Below are 18717 nucleotides of genomic sequence, written 5' to 3'. Positions count from 1 at the left end.
AAGCTTGTCGTAGAAATGGGACCGATTTCATGAATGTTGTTCTTCCTATCTCGAAAACTGATTTTCACTTTTATTTTCAGAATATCTTATCTCTTCAGTGTGCTTTAACTATGTGGGTTGTATTGCATATCATTTGCCTAATGTTTAATGACTTCCTCCTTTCCTGTTCGCCCACGGCTTTCTCCCTTTCCATTGTCGCAAGTTCTTACTGTTTTTTCCGATGGAGGGCGAATGAGAGGAGCGATTGCTTATAAGGATCCTCATGATGATACCTGGAAAGTGTCCTACACTGCAGTGCAATCCTCGCCACAACACTCAGAATTGTCTGCTGTTATCTTGGCTTTCCACACTTTTTCCCAACAGCCTTTTAATTTGATCTCTGACTCGCAGTATGTGTGTCAACTTATTTTTAATCTTCCAGGTGCTTATATCACGCCCAGGATTGACCCCAATCTTATGGCCCTTTTTCTCACTTTGCAGCAACTGCTACAAGACCGGAAACATTTGTACTTTGTCTCTCACATACGCAGTCACTCTCCCCTTCCTGGCCCTCTTTCTGAAGGCAATAGTCACGCTGATGCTGCTGTTCATGTTTTACCTACTTTGTTCACAGATCCTTTTTCTAGTCATTCTTTTTTCCATCAAAATGCCAGGGGGCTGGCACAAGCTTGCCATATTCCACTCGATCAAGCCAAGCAAATTGTTTCATCCTGTCCCCAATGTTCTGGGGCATTCCCCTCGGGGGACATGGGAGTTAATCTCCTGGTTTCACCTCTAATCAACTATGGCAAATGGATGTTACCCATGTTCCCTCTTTGGCTCCCTGGAAATATATTCATTTATCTATTGATACCTATTCCGGAGCGCTTTGGGAGTGGGGGACGCGGGGGGGGGGCAGAACCATTTCTGTGACGTCATATCGTCACCGCTACCAGCTCGGGAGAACCGGGCCGAACCGAGAGGAACCCACCACTGGTGAGTGTGTGTTTATGTGTGTGGAGGGGGGTGGAGGTGGAGGTGTCTCACTCACTTGCACTCACTCACTTGCAGCCTACAAGCTCATTGTAGGCTGAAAGATAACAAAAGCTAAAAACCATGCTGAAGCAATGATGGGAGAGGGGTCAATATGGGAAGCCTTTGTTGGGAGCCTCTTGGCAGCTTAAAAAAAGAAAGGAAAGGAAAGCGGGAAGGGAGGGAGGGAGGAGGGAGTGGCAACTTTATTAGCAATCCAAGTTAACATTGGTATTCTTGAATTGTGAGCTCGCAGGAAAGTATCCCCTCCTTGTGTGTTGCAAACAGCCATTTCCAGTGGGGAAAACAGGAAAAAGCCGAGTGGGGAGAATATTTTCCTTTGTTATGTTTCCAGTCTGAATTAGACCATGGGAGGCTCCCTACAGGACAGCCCTTTTAAGGATTATGTATTAATAGAAAAGCAACTAATTTATCTCTGTTCCTAAAGGCTAAGGCTGTTGTACTGAAGGGAAACAGTAATGAGGATATAATAAATAATACTAGAATATGATATACTCAGTGGTGGGATTCAGCCAGTTTGCACCACTTCAGGAGAACAGGTTGTTAACTTTCTGAGCAGTTTGGCAAACTGGTTGTTGGAAGAAATCATTAGGGCAGAGAACCGGTTGTTAAATTACTTGAATCCCACCACTGGATATACTGGTATACGAGAATTAGTAGAAACTTGTTATTCTGTAACCATTAGGTTCCTGTAATACACATATGGCCTTTTGTATTTGTATAACACACATATATTGTACCTTTATATCTGTAACACAAATATGCCTTTGTATTTGTATCACATATATTATATGCCTTTATATTTGTATCTCCTGTAACAAACATATGCTGTTATTAGGCCTCTGTAAGGTATCTGGTATTTGTCAAACATATGTTCCTGCCATTTGACATGAACCCATATCAATCTTCTTCCTGTTTTTCTTATGCCATCTAAGAGCATGGTACTTATCTCAGTTGGAACTGCAGACATCATCCGAGGGATAATTTTACACTTCAGCTCTAACTTACACCTTTGATTATACAGATCAATTTATTCCTTGGATGATGCAGAACCAGGAGCCAAATGGCCAATTGAGAGAACAAAGGAATGCTCAAGGAAGAGATAACGCTAATTGGGAAACTTCTATTCCTTTGCAGGGCAACAAGGAATACACAAACCTGAACTAGGAGGCCAGAATTGGGTACTAAACTGATGTCTCTGGGGGTATAAAAAGGACGCCTTACCTTCCCCAAGGTGTGGCTATCTCCTCACATGCATTGTATCTGTATGTTCTGGATATAGTCCCACCCAGTATTTTGTTTTTGGCCATAAATAAAATCTGCCTCTTTTTGCAAGCCTCGTCTTGAGTCTCTCTTTTTGGCATTCTGGTGACTCAAGTACATTTTGGGACCTTACAGTACATAAAAAACAGAGGAGTTCTGATCAACTATCACAACCAACATTTTGACAAGTTTTGCTGTTGTCTGTGGACTCTCCCACTAGATGCAAGCACCGGATAAACTGAGCCTGGTTTGTTTTCAGTCTTTGGCCACAAAAGGAAGGAAGGAAGGAAGGAAGGAAGGAAGGAAGGAAGGAAGGAAGGAAGGAAGGAAGGAAGGAAGGAAGGAAGGAAGGAAGGAAGGAAGGAAGGAAGGAAGGAAGGAAGGAAGGATTGATTATAATAAGAGGGAATCAGATTCTGAGGAAAGTCCTACCTTAGTATTTGGCCACCAGCTGCCCTTCTGCCCTTTCGCTATCCCCTTGTCCCCTCCTCCTGACTCTCCTGGTAGTCTCCCATCCTATTGCTGAGGATGCTTTAGTTACAAAGTTGGGGCTCCTCGCATGGAGGAGTGGCCCTCCCTCTGACACACACACTTTGCCCTCCTGCATACACCATGAGCAACGTGCCCAAGGACAGCGAGCATAGCAGCAGCCTTGAGGAGGAGGTAAACACAGCCGGGGACCCACTGGGGGAAGCAGGGCTGGGCTGTGGGGTCCCAGTGCAACGGGAGCTTGAGGGCCAGGCTGGGCGCTATGAGGAGAACAAGGGTTTTGGCGCTTAACATTGTCTCACCTTCCTCTGCTGGAGACAATGGATCCCCCCAGACCTGCCTGAGCCACCACAGGCGCCCCACGACACAAGAGATGTCGAGCTGGCCATGTGACATCACCCCACCATGCCCACCCACAAGATCAACCACAATCCTGATGCGGCCCTCAATCAAATTGTTTGACTCTGCTGGTCTGGACACTCATATGGTTTCTCTCCTGTGTGAGTCTTCTGGTGGTTCACCAGGGAAGAACAGTAACTGAAACATTTCCCACAATCTGGACACTTGCGTGGTTTGTCTCCTGTGTGAGTCTTTTGATGTTTCACCAGACTGGAATTGAGACTGAAACCTCTCCCACACTCAGGACATTCAAAGGGTTTCTCTCCTGTGTGAGTCCTCTGGTGGATCACCAGGTCAGAACGGTAACTGAAACTTTTCCCACAATCTGCACACTTGTGTGGTTTGTCTCCTGTGTGAGTCTTTTGGTGTTTCACCAGAGAGGAACTGAGACTGAAGTTTTTCCCACAATCAGGACATTCAAAGGGTTTCTCTCCTGTGTGAGTCCTCTGGTGGATCACCAGGTCAGAACGGTAACTGAAACTTTTCCCACAATCTGCACACTTGTGTGGTTTGTCTCCTGTGTGAGTACTCTGGTGTTTCACCAGGCTGGAATTCTGACTGAAACTTTTCCCACAATCAGGACATTCAAAGGGTTTCTCCCCTGTGTGAGTCCTCTGGTGTTTCACCAGGCTGGAATTCTCACTGAAACTTTTCCCACAATCAGGACATTCAAAGGGTTTCTCCCCTGTGTGAGTCCTCTGGTGTTTCACCAGGCTGGAATTGTCACTGAAACCTTTCCCACAATCAGGACATTCAAAGGGTTTCTCCCCTGTGTGAGTCCTCTGGTGTTTCACCAGGCTGGAATTGTCACTGAAACCTTTCCCACAATCAGGACATTCAAAGGGTTTCTCCCCTGTGTGAGTCCTCTGGTGGTTCACCAGGCTGGAATTGTCACTGAAACCTTTCCCACAATCAGGACATTCAAAGGGTTTCTCCCCTGTGTGAGTCCTCTGGTGTCTCACCAAACTGGATTTATGACTGAAACTTTTCCCACACTCAGGACATTCAAAGGGTTTCTCTCCTGTGTGAATCCTCTGGTGTTTCACCAGGTAGGAATTCTGACTGAAACTTTTCCCACACTCAGGACATTCAAAGGGTTTCTCCCTGGTGTGAGTCCTCTGGTGTATAATGAGGTGGGAATTCTGTCTGAAACTTTTCCCATAATCAGGACATTCAAAGGGTTTTTCTCCTGTGTGAGTCCTCTGGTGTTTCACCAGGTAGGAATTCTGACTGAAACTTTTCCCACACTCAGGACATTCAAAGGGTTTCTCTCCTGTGTGAGTCCTCTGGTGTTTCACCAGGTGGGAATTCTGTCTGAAACTTTTCCCACACTCAGGACATTCAAAAAGTTTTTCTCCTGTGTGAATCCTCTGGTGGCTCACCAGGCTGGAATTCTCACTGAAACATTTCCCACAATCTGGACATTCATATGGTTTCTCTCCTGTGTGAGTCCTCTGGTGTATCAACAGGTTGGAATTGACAGCGAAGTTTTTCCCACAATCAGGACATTCGAAGGGTTTCTCTCCTGTGTGAATCCTCTGGTGGCTAAGCAGGCTGGAATTTTGACTGAAACTTTTCCCACACTCAGGACATTCAAAGGGTTTCTCTCCTGAGTGAGTCCTCTGGTGGCTCAGCAGACTGGAATTTGCTCTGAAACTTTTCCCACACTCAGGACATTCAAAGGGTTTCTCTCCTGTGTGAGTCCTCTGGTGGTTCTCCAGGCTGGAATTGAGACTGAAACTTTTCCCACAAAACTTTTCCAGGCTGGACATTGAAAAGATTTTTCAGGACATTGAAAATTTTTTTTAGGACATTCAAAGGGTTTCTCTTCTGTGTGAGTCCTCTGGTGTATCACCAGGTGGGAATTTGCTGTGAAACTTTTCCCACAATCTGGACACTCATATGGTTTCTCCCTGGTGTGAGTCCTCTGATGTATCACAAAGTTGCCATGCTTGCAAAAGCATTTACCACATTGGGAGCAGTTGTAGGTTATCTCTACTATGAGGATCCTTCTATGAATCGCAAGGGAGTTATTCTGACTAAAGTTTTCTTAAATTCTATATAATCTACTTTTTCCAGCTGCAAATCTCTTCATGATTTTCTCTTTTCTGTCTCTTATCTGCTGATGAAGTAGACGAATTCTGTGGTTTTCTGAAGGAAATAGAAAATATTTTTTATTTCTGCTTCAATTTGCTTTGCTTTTCAGTGTTGCTTGTTATTCTCAGTTGTCCAGTGTGCTTATGTTGGCATCCTCTTTGTCTGTAAGATTCAAAAGAAAGTGTAAGTTTTATAGTTTATGAAAGGGTTTATTTATTTATTTATTTTATTTATTTTATTGAATTTCTATACCGCCCTACTCCCGAAGGACTCAGGGCGGGGAACAGCCACGAAATAAAACACATACATATAAAAATTTAAAATCGAATAAAATGAATTAAATAAATTTGGCTGAATTAATACCCATAATTTAAAATACCCATATTTTAAAACACATTAAAATTTAAAATTTGCACTTAAAAGGAAGAAGATTTAGGCGAGGCCAGCTTGATGAAATAAAAGAGTCTTCAGCTCGTGGCGGAAGGTGCGCAGATCCGGGATCCTCCGTATCTCTGGGGGGAGCTCGTTCCAGATCGTCGGTGCCCCCACAGAGAAGGCTCTCCCCCTAGGGGCTGACAGCCGACATTGTTTGGCCGACGGCACCTGGAGGAGCCCCTCTCTGTGGGAGCATACTGGTTGGTGGGAGGCTATTGATGGTAGTAGGTGGTCCCGTAAATAACCAGGTCCTAAGCCATGGAGCGCTTTAAAGGTGGTAACAAGAACCTTGAAGCGCACCCGGAAGACCACCGGGAGCCAGTGCAGCTCGCGCAGGAGAGGTGTTACATGGGAGCTCCACGCCGCTCCCATAACCACCCGCGCGGCCGCACTCTGCGCCAGTCGGAGCCTCCGAGTGCACCTCAAGGGGAGCCCCATGTAGAGAGCGTTACAATAGTCCAGACGAGAGGTGACGAGGGCATGAGTGACTGTGCATAGTGAGTCCCGATCTAGAAAGGGACGCAACTGGCGAATCAAGCGAACCTGATGAAAAATCCTCCCGGTCACGGCCGTCAAGTGCTCTTCTAAAGACAGCCGTGAATCCAGGAGGACGCCCAAGTTATGAGCCCTTTCCGTGGGGGCCAATGATTCGCCCCCAATCGACAGCGATGGCGCCAGCTGACTATATCGGGACGTCGGAAACCACAGCCACTCGGTCTTGGATGGGTTGAGCCTGAGCCCGTTTCTCCCCATCCAGATCCATACGGCCTCCAGGCACTGGGACATCACTTCAAGGGCATTGTTGGGGTGGTCCGGGGTGGAGATGTACAGCTGGGTGTCGTCAGCGTACTGATGGTACTTCACTCCGAAACCAGGGATGATCTCGCCCAGCGGCTTTACATAAATGTTGAACAAAAGGGGCGAGAGAACCGATCCCTGCGGCACCCCACATATAAGGGGCCTCGGGGTCGCTCTCTGCCCCCCTGTCAACACAGACTGCGACCGGTCAGAGAGAAAGGAGGAGAACCACCATAAAACGGTGCTTCCCACCCGCAACCCTTCCAGCCGGTGCAGCATGATACCATGGTCGATGGTATCAAAAGCCGCTGAGAGATCTAACAGGACCAGGACAGAGGAACAACCCCTGTCCCGAGCCCTCCAGAGATCATCCACCAACGCAACCAATGCCGTTTCCGTGCTGTACCCAGGCCTGAAGCCCGACTGGAACGGATCCAGATACGATGCTTCATCCAGGTACTGGGGAAGCTGTCGCGCAACCACACTCTCAACAACCTTCGTAACGAAGCAAAGGTTGGAGACTGGACGATAATTAGCCAATGCTGCCGGGTCCAGGGAAAGCTTCTTGAGGAGGGGCCTTACCACCGCCTCTTTCAGGGCGGCGGGGAAGACACCCTCACCCAATGAAGCATTTATAATCCCCTGGAGCCAGCCTCGCGTCACCTCCCGGGAATCCAGCACTAACCAGGAGGGGCACGGGTCCAACAAACATGTGGTCGTGTTCAATCTACCCAGAATCCTGTCATCTGGGGTCACAGGATCAAACTCATCCCAGATAACAGTCTCAAGACCTGCCTCCGTCACCCTCGCTGGATCTATCCAGTCGGAGTCCAGACCTGCCCGAATCTGAGTGATTTTCTCATGCAGATACTGAACAAAATCCTCGGCTCTTCCCTCCAAGGGGTCCTCCCGCGCTTCCTGGTGGAGCAGGGAGCGGGTCACCCTAAACAGAGTGGCCGGGCGATTATCTGATGACGCAATAAGAGCAGCAAAATGAGTGCATTTTGCTGCTTTTATCGCCACTAGGTAACTCCTAATATGAGATCTTACCAGTGTTCGGTCGGATTCAGAAAGACTAGCCCTCCAACAGCTCTCTAGGCATCTTTTCCGGCGCTTCATGTCCCTCAGCTCCTCGGTAAACCAAGGAGCCAGGCGAGATCGGCGCCGGGTCAGAGGCCGCAAAGGCACGACTCGGTCCAGGGCTCCAGCAGCCGCCCTATCCCAGGCGGCCACTAGGTCTCCAGTCGAGGCGTGAGCCAGAACCTCCGGGATTGGCCCAAGCTCCATCTGTAACTTATCTGGTTCCATCAGGCGCCTGGAGCGGTACCATCTTATCAGTTCCGCCTCCCTGCAGCGGGGTGCCGCGGTTCGAAGGTCAAGGCGAAGGAGAGAGTGATCTGACCATGACAAGGGCTCGATGACTATATCCCCTATCTCAAGATCACTCAACCACTGTCCAGAGACAAAAACCAAGTCCAGTGTGTTTCCCCCAGTGTGCGTAGGGCCGTGAATTAGTTGGGTCAGGTCCATGGCCGTCATGGAAGCCATGAACTCCCGAGCCACCTCAGACGCCTCACCGGATGAAGGTTGGCAGGTTGAAATCCCCCATGACCATAAGTCTGGGGGTATCAACCGCCACCGCGGCGATAACGTTGAGTAGCTCGGGCAGGGCTGCCGCCACGTGGCAGGGAGCCAGGTACGTGATCAGCAAACCCATCTGAACCCCGTGGCCCCACTTCACAAGGAGGGACTCACAACTGGCCGTCTGAGGAACAGTGGTCTCCCTCGGCCTAAGGCCTTCTCTAATAATAACCGCTACTCCCCCGCCCCTCCCCTGTGACCTCGACTGATGGAAGGCGTGGAAACCCTGGTGGGTTGCAGAAGATGTGAAAAAAAGAAGTACAGGTAATCCTTTAGGTACGACAGGACATTCAACACTCTCCCAATTACTAAATACGAATCTGCTTCAAAGTTGAATTTTTGCAGCGCCTCCCACCCCGGGAGTCCTTGACTCCTTAACTGCAGACATGCTGCAGCATACCCACCCATCTATTTCCCTTCCATCTTGCCCAGTCAGTCCTCACAATCCCCAGACCCCAGTATGTTGGCCTGCTTTGCAATATACTGTGCATTCCTCCCCAACCGCACTCCCCCATTACCATTCACTTACTAAATTTCTGACGAGCTGAGGAAGTCAGCTGGGCCACATGGTGTAATCAAGAAGAAGAAAGATAAACTCTTTTGTTTCGATGGCAATCCTTTCACTCCAGCCAGCATTAGTGATTTACCCTGGCTGAGGAGGAAAGGATTGCCATGGAAGCAAAAGAGATGAGATTTTTTCTTTGCTCTACCAGCACAACACTAATGTAAAGGTAGTGCTAGTGGGGCTAAGAAGAAATCATGCCTTTTGCTTCCGTTGTAATCCTTTTCTTTCCAGTTAGCATAAACTACTACGATTTCTTCTTAGCTACTGGCTTTTCTTTTGTAAAATACATGGTGACCAGTGCTGGATTGGTACCGGTTCGGCCCGGTTCGGCTGAACCAGTATTAGCGGTGGCAGGAGGCTTCGCCCACCCGCCCGGACCTCATCAAATATGCTCTGTGCATGCGCAGAAGTGGTGCATGTGCATGAACCATTAGCAAAGGTAAGGGAAACACACCATTGATGATGATGTGATGTAATATGTCATGTGTTGTTTATTTTTATTTTTATTTTATTTTATTTTGAATTTGTATACTGCCCTTCTCCCTGAGGACTCAGGGCGGTGAACAGCCAAGTAAAAACATCAAGTACAAATATTAAAATACAATTAAAAGATATATATGAATTTGGCCCCATTAATTAAAAACGATAAACAAAACAATTAAAAACACGTAAAAAAATAGGCCAGCCCGGATTGCTGGAAAAAGAAGGTTTTATTGGCACGGCGGAAGGCATTGAGGTCTTGGATTCTCCTTATCTCTGGGGGCAACTGATTCCAGAGGGTAGGTGCCCCCACAGAGAAGGCCCTCCCCCTGGGGGTCACCAGCCTGAACTGTTTGGCTGATGGCACCCTGAGGAGGCCCTCTGTGTGGGAGCGCACGGGTCGATGGGAGGTCATCGGTGGCAGCAGGCGGTCTCGAAGATAGCTAGGCCCTATGCCATGGAGCGCTTTAAAGGTGATAACCAACATCTTGAAGCGCACCCGGAAGACCACTGGGAGCCAGTGCAGCTCATGCAGGAGCGGTGTTACATGGGAGCGCCATGCTGCTCCCGTCACTACCCGCGCTGCTGCGTTCTGGACCAGTTGGAGCCTCTGGGTGCTCTTCAAGGGGAGCCCCATATAGAGAGCGTTGCAGTAGTCAAGGAGAGAGGTGACGAGGGCATGAGTGACTGTGCACAGGGAATCCCGATCAAGAAAGGGCCGCAACTGGCGAATCAGGCGAACCTGACAAAAGGTCCCCCTGGTTACAGCCGTCAGATGTTCCTCCAAGGACAGCTGCGTATCCAGGAGGACTCCCAGATTGCGAGCCCACTCTGTGGGGGCCAACGACTCGCCCCCAATAGTCAGTGATGGGGTCAACTGACTATATCGGGATGCCGGGAGCCACAGCCACTCAGTCTTGGAAGGGTTGAGCTTGAGCCTGTTCCTCCCCATCCAGATCCGCACAGCCTCCAGGCACTGGGACATCACTTCAAGGGCATCGTTGGGGTGGCCTGGGGTGGAGATGTACAGCTGGGTGTCATCAGCGTACTGGTGGTATCTCACCCCGAAGCCACGGATGATCTTGCCCAGCGGCTTCACATAAATGTTGAACAGGAGGGGCGAGAGGACCGACCCCTGAGGCACTCCACATATAAGAGGCCTCGAGGTCGACCTCTGCCCCCCTGCCAACATGAACTGCGACCCGTCGGAGAGAAAGGAGAAGAACCACCGTAACACGGTGCCCCCCATCCCCAACTCTTCCAACCAGTGCAGCATGATACCATGGTCGATGGTATCAAAAGCCGCTGAGAGATCTAACAGGACCAGAACAGAGGAGCAACCCCTGTCCCGAGCTCTCCAGAGATCATCAACCAACGCGACCAATGCTGTTTCCGTGCTGTGCCCGGGCCTGAAACCCGACTGGAACAGATCTAGATAGGATGTTTCCTCCAGGAATTGCGGGAACTGTCGCGCGACCACACTCTCAACAACCTTCGCCAGTTATACCGATGGAAATCCTCAGCTCCAAATAAGAAAATACTGTCCTCCTGTCCACAATTCCTCTGGTGACATCCCCTTTCAAGGAGTCCTCACATTTGGGACTGGGATCTGTGTCACTAAGCAGCCCGATCATGAAACATGATGTCACATAACTGCCAACTTACATCTGTTCCTCTGGAGTTGTTAAGCAAACCACTGTGGGTTGTTAAAGGCAATTTCACATGACTGTCACTTGCAATTTCTTGCCATCCTCACTAACTTTGCCTATGAGAAACAAGCTGGGAAGGTCAAAAATGGGGATCATGATGGTGGGATGTTGTGACCATCATAAATGTGCATCGGTTGGCAGCATCCAAACCAAATAGCCCAACTTGCTTCTGGCCTCTCCTCCAACTTGCCCTCAACTCACCTTCCAGCTGATGCTTCAACTTTTGGAAGAGCACAAAAGCCGCTCTGCAAGCCACCTTCCACCCATGAGGGATCCGGTACAGGAAGTTCCTCTGTGCTTCTCTTCTTCCTCATTCCTTTCTAGCAATACAGTACTTGATGGTTTTAACTCCTTTAAGGATCAACCACAGATGCAGCTACTGTATTGACGGCTTTGTAGGCGCAGAAGTGACCGCCATCTCCCGACAGGAGGCGAAAAACACACTTGTCCCGTCTCTGCCTAAGGCGTTGGCAAGATATTGTCACTGATTATATGCTATCAAGTTGTTTTAAACTCCTAGCAACCTATCTTTGCAACAGAGCCAAGTAAAAGAGTGAAATGTGAAGCTACTTAAGCTTCTGAAGATGAGCTACATGCTGAGCCCTAAATGTTCATGAAGTTCTTACAGAATTACAGAGTAAGAGTTGGAAGGGACCAACTCTCCAAGCAGGAGAACCTATATCATCCCAGTCAAATGGCTCTCCAGTCTCCTCTTAAAAGCCTCCACTGATGGAACAACCACAGGTTGAGAGGCAATTTGTTCCACTGATTGTTGTCACTGACAATTTCTTCCTAATTCTATATAATTCTCCCTCTGTTACTTTTTGTCCTACTTTCAGGCACTTTGGGGAATAGGTTGACCCCCTTTTCTGCGTCAGCCCCTCAACTACTGAAAGACTGCTATAATGAGACTTCCGGTGGCTCCGCGAAACGCCGACGGAGCTCCTTTTAGGAGCTCCAGCCCCATGACTCCGTATAGCCGCTAGAACAGCGAAAATCAGCTGTCTAGTGGCTTTAAAACTCTCCTCCAGGGAAAAGGGGGAGAGAAGAGTAAAAGGGTCTGGGTAGAGCTCCCCTAGACCCCCAGGCTTTTTTTTTTTAAGCCTGGGGTTTCCATGGTGAGAGCTCCCTGAAAGCCCTTGAAAGCTCTGGAGCCGGGACGCGTCTGCTTAAAGCAGACTGAAGCGTCGCGACCACACCAGCAAGTAACTAAAAGGATTATAAAGAATTTGGATTTTGGATTTTGGATTTTGGATGCTGGCAGAGTTAATCCAGGAGACTAAAAATGCAAGTATTGTACGTTAACTCCGTTTAAAAAAAGATGGCGCCTTAGGGTTTGAAAATGAAACTTATAAGTGAAAATCCTTGTTAACATCAGTAACATTGTTAAAGCTATCGGGTTATTCAAGAAAAAGATTTAAAGTGGAAGTGGAATGGAAAAGACTGTGGTATTGATTTTAACTAACTTATATCTCTAATTTGCTTGGAAATAACTGGAGTTAATGACCTGATAGCCGAATTAATACAAACATAAAGAGACAATTGAAAAATGGCCGAAATTAAAGATGGATTATATGAGTCAGCAAATTTACAAGTAGTGACTGCGAAGGACTTAAAAGAGTTTTTAAAATCTTTTACTGCTGAGATAAGACAGATAATTAAAAGAACTATTCAAGATTTTAAATTGGGGAATAATAATGACTTGCTGGCTGGAAAAGAGGAAGAAATTAATCAGGACAATGCGCCTTTGGAGGATAGAAGAGACATTGCTGGGGCTAAAATGGAGGTTATTATATCGAAAACACAGGTTTCCATTCAATTAACTGAGTGTGGGAAGAGGCTTCCATTCAAATAACTGAGAAAAAGCAAGAAGACTCTTTACTGCAGGTTGATAAATATTTTGACAAGTTTTGGCTCTACAGACAGAATCAATATATAAGGAACAAACTGATGGATTACAAATGCAGGAAGAGTTGAAATGGGGGCTTCAAATTAAAGGAAACAATCCCAAGAAGAGAACGAATTCCTAAGACATACCAACTACAATTTCAAACCCAAAAATTTTTGAAAATAAAAGCAGGGGGAGGAGCAGTGCTGAAGAAGAAAGTATTATTGAAGAAGGACTGGAAAAAATATAGAAAGAAAGAAAGACTGGTCATATTTTGGAGATTGTCTCATGATGTTAAAAGATTTAATTAAAGTTGGATAACTTTTGAATTTTATGGTAGTTTTAAAGTATTGAAGTTTAAAGGTGGATAACTTAAAATTTAATGGATAATTTTTTGAAATTTTTGAAACTTATATTTTGGAGAATGTTCTGCTAATGTATTAAGAGATTTTAAAACATTTAAAATAAGATTATGGTTTTTGTTTTTTTTACAAATGTGAAATGTGATAAGAGAATTTATAAAAGGAAGGTTGAAGTATAATTTTTAAAAGGGGAGTTAACAAGTGTGAGAGAGTTTTGAATTCTGTAATAGTTAGCAAATTTTAGCTTATGTTTGTTAAATGCTATATCCTGTTTTTGCTCTGGGAAGTCGGGAGGGGGAATTGGGGAGTGGGGGTTGGGTGGGGATAAAATGATGTATGATAATGTTTGGTTGTTTGAATATAAAAAATAAAAAACTTTTGTTAAAAAAGAAAGAAAAAAGAAAGACTGCTATCATGTCACCCTTAGCCGTTCTCTGCATTAAATTACACATACCCAGTTCCTGCACCCGCTCATCGGATATTTTAGCCTCCGCTCACCTCTATCTTTCTTGCTCTTTTCTGTGCACGATGTCTCAAAATCTTTTTTATATCACGGTGACTAAAACTGGATGCAATATTGCAAATGTGGCCTTACTAAGGTTTTATAAAGCGATACTAATACTTCACGTGATCTTGATTCTATCCCTCTGTTACTGCAGCCCACCACTGCCTTGGCTCTATTGACAGCTGCCACACAACTGCTGGCTCACATTGAAGTGATTGTCCACTCGGATTCCAAGATCCCTCTTGCAATTACTGCTATTGAGAATATTGCTCTTCTATAGCTGTGCAGATGGTAGACACAGAACTACGACAACACCAAGCCTGTGACTTACAGATAGTCCTTGCCTTACAACCAGCCATTTAGCAACCATTCAAAAAACAACTTATGACCCAGATTTGAACTTCTGAGGACTGGGGGGGGGAAGGGCTCCACCCAGGGTCACATGACATTTCGGGTGCTTGGCAACCAGCCTGCAGTTGTGGCCTTTCATAGCATCCTGCAGTCACATGACCATGATTTACATTTTTGCCAGAAACCCATGCTTATATCCCTAGTGAACAATGGGTTTGCTTAATGATTGTAGCATTCACTTAACAACTGCCGTGTTTGAATGAAATTGAATCAACTGGGTAGGAAATCTATGAGTCACCAGAAAAAGGGGAATGCAGAAGTAAACTCAAGTGCCCCACTGACCACTCAGTAACAGTAACAGAGTTGGAAGGGACCCTGGAGGTCATCTGGACAGTTTCCCTTCAGAAGTTGTGGGAGCTTCATCACTGGAAGCTTTCAAGGAGAGACTGGATTGCCATCCATCGGAAATGATACAGGCTCTCCTGTATGAGCAGGGGGTTGGACTAAGAGTAACAGAGTTGGAAGGGACCTTGGAGGCTATCTAGTCCAACCCCCTGCTCCGGCTAAATGACCAGATGACCTCCAAGGTCCCTTCCAACTCCTGTTATTCTGTTAATCCGAGGCTTTGGTGAACATGACAAGAGAGTCACGATTCATCGAAGGAAGAGACGCCACTTGCAACTCAATAGCCCCGATGCTCTTTTTGTCATTTTGTTCTCCCCCGCCCGTGACGCCTCCACGCCCTCCTTTTATGCCTTTCCCCGCACCTGGATTGCGGAGCTGTGTGCTATGCTTGAACATGGAGGCTCAATTTTCTGTAGGAAGAGAGAGCTCTGCAAGGACCAACTGTTGTATCCTCTCCTTTACCAGGAGAGCGTTAAATAGGTGCAGTTTTTTTTAAAAGAAATTATTTACTCGAGGATAATTTCCCTTTAACCTCCCCCCCCCCACTCCCCCTTCCTGGATTTCTTATTTTCTGATCTGATCTTTTTCTGAAAGTTTCAAATTTAACTTACTCTTTCCGAACTGTTGAGATTCGCCCAGCAAAATTCAAGAACGGCAACACCAAACTCAAAGTTTTATCCAAAGGAGCTACAGGAAAAGGAATTCAGTAAGAGGACTCTACATTTCTGGATCTACTCTAGCTGCTGAACTTTCTGCTTTTAACCCGTTCAGCTTCTTGGAAAGTTTGACCAACCTGAGTGTAAAATGATCTCCCAACCAACCCTGCTTCCTTCTGCAGAATTCATTTTACAGCCCAGATTTAAAGCAACACGGAACAAAAAATGTATTTGCAATCACGATTCCATTTTGGAACAAGTTCTCTTTAGTAAGCCTTTGTTATAACTGTAAACCCAAAAAAGTCTTCAGAACTGGTCCTAAACTGGTTTTGAGGAAGTGTGTTTAAACTAGGTCCAGGTGCAAAGGACATTCCAGCAGTATGCATGACAATAAATACAGGTAGACCTCGATTTACAACAGTTCGTTTAATGACCATTCAAAGTTACAATGGCAGTGAAAAAAGTGACTTATGACCGTTTTTTAGCATTGCAGCCTCCCCACGGTCATGTGATCAAAATTCAGATGCTTGGCAACTGACTCAGATTTATGACTGTTGCTGTGTCCAGGGATCCTCTCTTGCAACCTTCTGACAAGCAAAATCAATGGGAAAGCCAGATTCCCTTTACAACCGTGTCACTAGCTTAACAACTGCTGTGATTCACTTAACAACTGAGGCAAGGAAGGTCATAATATGGGGTAAAACTTATTAACAAATGTCTCACTTAACAATGGCAATTTTGGACTCAATTGTGGTTCTAAGTTGAGAACTACCTGTAGGTGCACGTTGTTGATATAAAATTGCTAAACTAGACATGCTCAAATGTCCAGTGTGTTATGGATCCAGTGACTGTATGTAAGGAAACTTCTAAGCTTTTAGGGCAATAGACATGGTAGGCTGGGAATTCTGGGAGTTGAAGTCTACGCACCTTGAAGTGGCCAAATTTGAGAAACCCTGCTCTAAGCTGGCCACTTTGAGGTGGATTCAGGGGTGAAATGCTCCCAGTTCGGACCGGATCACCTGATCCGGTAGCGATGGAGGCGGATGGTTTGGAGAACCAGTAGCAAAAATCCCTGCCCTCCCCATGCCCAGCTGAGCCGCACAATCATCAGAAACTTTTGTTGTCACTTGTCACTTAACAATAGAAATTTTGGATTTAATTGTGATCATACGTCGAGGACTACCTGTATGGAATTTTTGCTGAAAGAAGAAAAAAAGTGTGATAATTTACAAGTTTGAGGATTTAAAAAAAGGTGGACTAAGTGAGGGTGTCAGCGTCCCAGCACTGACATATATGAAGAGAGGAGAAGCTTGAACTTTTGCCTACTAAATCCCTTTGAAGATTCTGTCTCCTCGGAGATGGGAGGGGGGTAGACATTCCTGTGATCTGATGAAGAAGGGATGAGGAAAGTGGCTTGGAAGATAGCCAATGAGAAGCAGAGAATTGGGGATCGGAAAGGGTGGGATTGGGGGGTAAAGGCAGTGATGGGTTCCTCCCGGTTTGGTCCGGTTCGGCCGAGCCGGTAGTGGTGACGATATGACGTTACCGAACCGGTTCTCCCCCCCGCCCTCCCACCCACGTTATTCTTACCTTTTATTTGGTCCCACCCCCAATCTATTGCTGCCTCCTGAGTCCCAGCTGATGACTAGAGGGAAAAAACTGTTTAAACTCTTGCCGCGGGGCTTCAAAGGGCCGTCCTACAGCTGATCAGTGTTAAAAGCAAACAAATGAGTCGGGTCATAACTGCGAGGAGTGGTCGTAAGTGTGAGGACCTTCCAGAAATGACTCTGACCAGCTAGCCACGCCCACCTAGTCACATGACCTCCAAGCCACACCCACAAAATAAGCCACACCCACAGAACCCGTAGTAAAAAAATTTAGAACCCACCCCTGGGTAAAGGTCAGTACTGACCGCGAAAGAGCCAGGATCAGATCGCTATGCTCAATAAAGAGAAAATTTCCTCAAAGATCGGCAGTTTGGAAATTCATTTATTTTGAGATAGCATCGAAACCTGACAGAGGGGCTGAAGGGATGTCTATAACATTTACGAGGGAGACAGGATTAAAAGGTTGTAATTATCTGTTGAAGAGAGGTTAGAATTCATTATATTTAATCACTTGGGTGTTCTTTTGCCTTTTATTTTTCTTTAAATTTTTCTTTTATTTTATATAAAATTCTCCATACAAAAAGTCATTGACTTATGACAATTATGGTCACAAGTCAGGGGTCCCCAATAATCAGGCTGCAGCCCATCTCAGGCCTTGAGCTGTTTGGAATCAGGTTATGGAAGTGGTGTGCATGCACACATGTGCACATCCCCACTTGTGTGAACAGCGAGCGAGCACATACTAGGAAGTTTCTCTTTAATTCCAAGTTCCTTCTCTCCTTGATTAGTTCCATCCATTGTTTCTTGTCTGGTCTTCTGGTGCTTTGGAAAGTAAGTTGACCCCCTCTTCATTGTGGCAACCCCTCAAATACTGGAATATTGCTATCATGTCACCGGTAGTCCTCCTTTTCTCTAGACTAGCCATACCCAACTCCTGCAACTGTTCTTCATATGTTTTAGTCTCCAGACCTTTAATCCACTTCATTGCTCTTCTTTGCACTTTTTCCGAAGTCTCAGTATTTGTTTTATAATGTGGTGACCAAGTTTGTGCCATGTTGCATCTGGCACAACAGCTTCTGGATTTAAAAATGTGTCATCATGAAATAGATATCCCAGAGAGGCATACAAGTGGTCCTCGCTTAACTGTGGTAATTGGGACTAGAATTTTCATCATTAAGCAATGCAGGAGTAAAGAGCAAGGGACACAATGACTCAGCAGTTAAAAGTGCTGAGTTTGCCAGCGGAAAGCTGACAGCCTGGGTTTGAGACCTGAGCGCTACGTGACAGGGTGAACTCCAGGGGTAAAATACACTTACCTTCGCTACCGGATCGGAAATGTGAGCGTCCGTGCCTCTTCTGCGCATGCACAGAGGGTCAGCACACAGGACGTGATGATGTCCGAGCGGGTGGGCGGGGTGTCCCACCACTGGCCCTACTGCATCATGTGAGCCGGATAGATCCAGCTGGATTTCACCACTGGTGAACTGCCGTTACTTGCTCCAGCTGCTATCTGTCAACCCTTAAGCTGGCCTGGCCTGGCGTGACTGTGGCCATTTTCTTTCTTGTTGCTTCAATGCTGACACAGCTTGGAGTTGAAAGGTATGGAGGGGGGTAGTAAAGATAGTTGGGGCTGCTGTAGTCAAAATTATTTCCCCTGGGAACCAAGGACATTTGGGCAGGTGTTTGGAAGGAGGAGATTGGGGTCATCTAACCACTGGACTGTGTGCTGATTGGGCCTTGTGACCGATGACTCTGGGGAAGGGACAAAACGTTTACTTTTAATTACGTGAAAAACAGGACGTTTAGAGCTGGTTTTCGCCAGGTTTGTGCCAATATGATATAGCCTAATAAATTGTTCTCTGAGGAAAACGCCTGCCTCAGAGTTCTCATTGTTGTGGATGTATTACTTGAAGTCCTGACACTGTCCACCTAAGAGTTCAAAAGCTTGCAAATGCGAGTAGATAAATAGGTACCACTTTGGTGGGAAAATAACAATGTTCGGTGCACCTCAGCATATAGTCATGTTGGTCACATA

General features: G+C 46.3%; 1 protein-coding gene across 2 annotated transcripts; it reads right to left on the bottom strand.

The window, feature by feature from the left end:
• Positions 1–1195: 1195 nt before the first annotated feature.
• Positions 1196–15335, bottom strand: LOC132711720 (uncharacterized). Of its 2 annotated transcripts, XM_060691334.2 has the most exons (3): positions 15031–15335; positions 11110–11367; positions 1196–5442 (listed from the first exon to the last, which is right to left on the bottom strand). In XM_060691334.2, exon 3 carries the CDS (start codon positions 4953–4955, stop codon positions 3234–3236), a length of 1722 nt encoding a protein of 573 aa, XP_060547317.2. In that variant the 5' UTR covers positions 4956–5442; positions 11110–11367; positions 15031–15335; the 3' UTR covers positions 1196–3233. The 2 variants fall into 2 exon arrangements, with proteins under 2 accessions (XP_060547317.2, XP_060547316.2); XM_060691333.2 differs by lacking the exon at positions 11110–11367.
• Positions 15336–18717: the final 3382 nt, after the last annotated feature.

Source organism: Pantherophis guttatus, chromosome 2 (genome assembly GCF_059756535.1).
Source record: "Pantherophis guttatus breed Tessera chromosome 2, ASM5975653v1, whole genome shotgun sequence".
Taxonomy (NCBI): domain Eukaryota; kingdom Metazoa; phylum Chordata; class Lepidosauria; order Squamata; family Colubridae; genus Pantherophis; species Pantherophis guttatus.
This window is presented reverse-complemented; position numbering and strand designations above follow the sequence as displayed.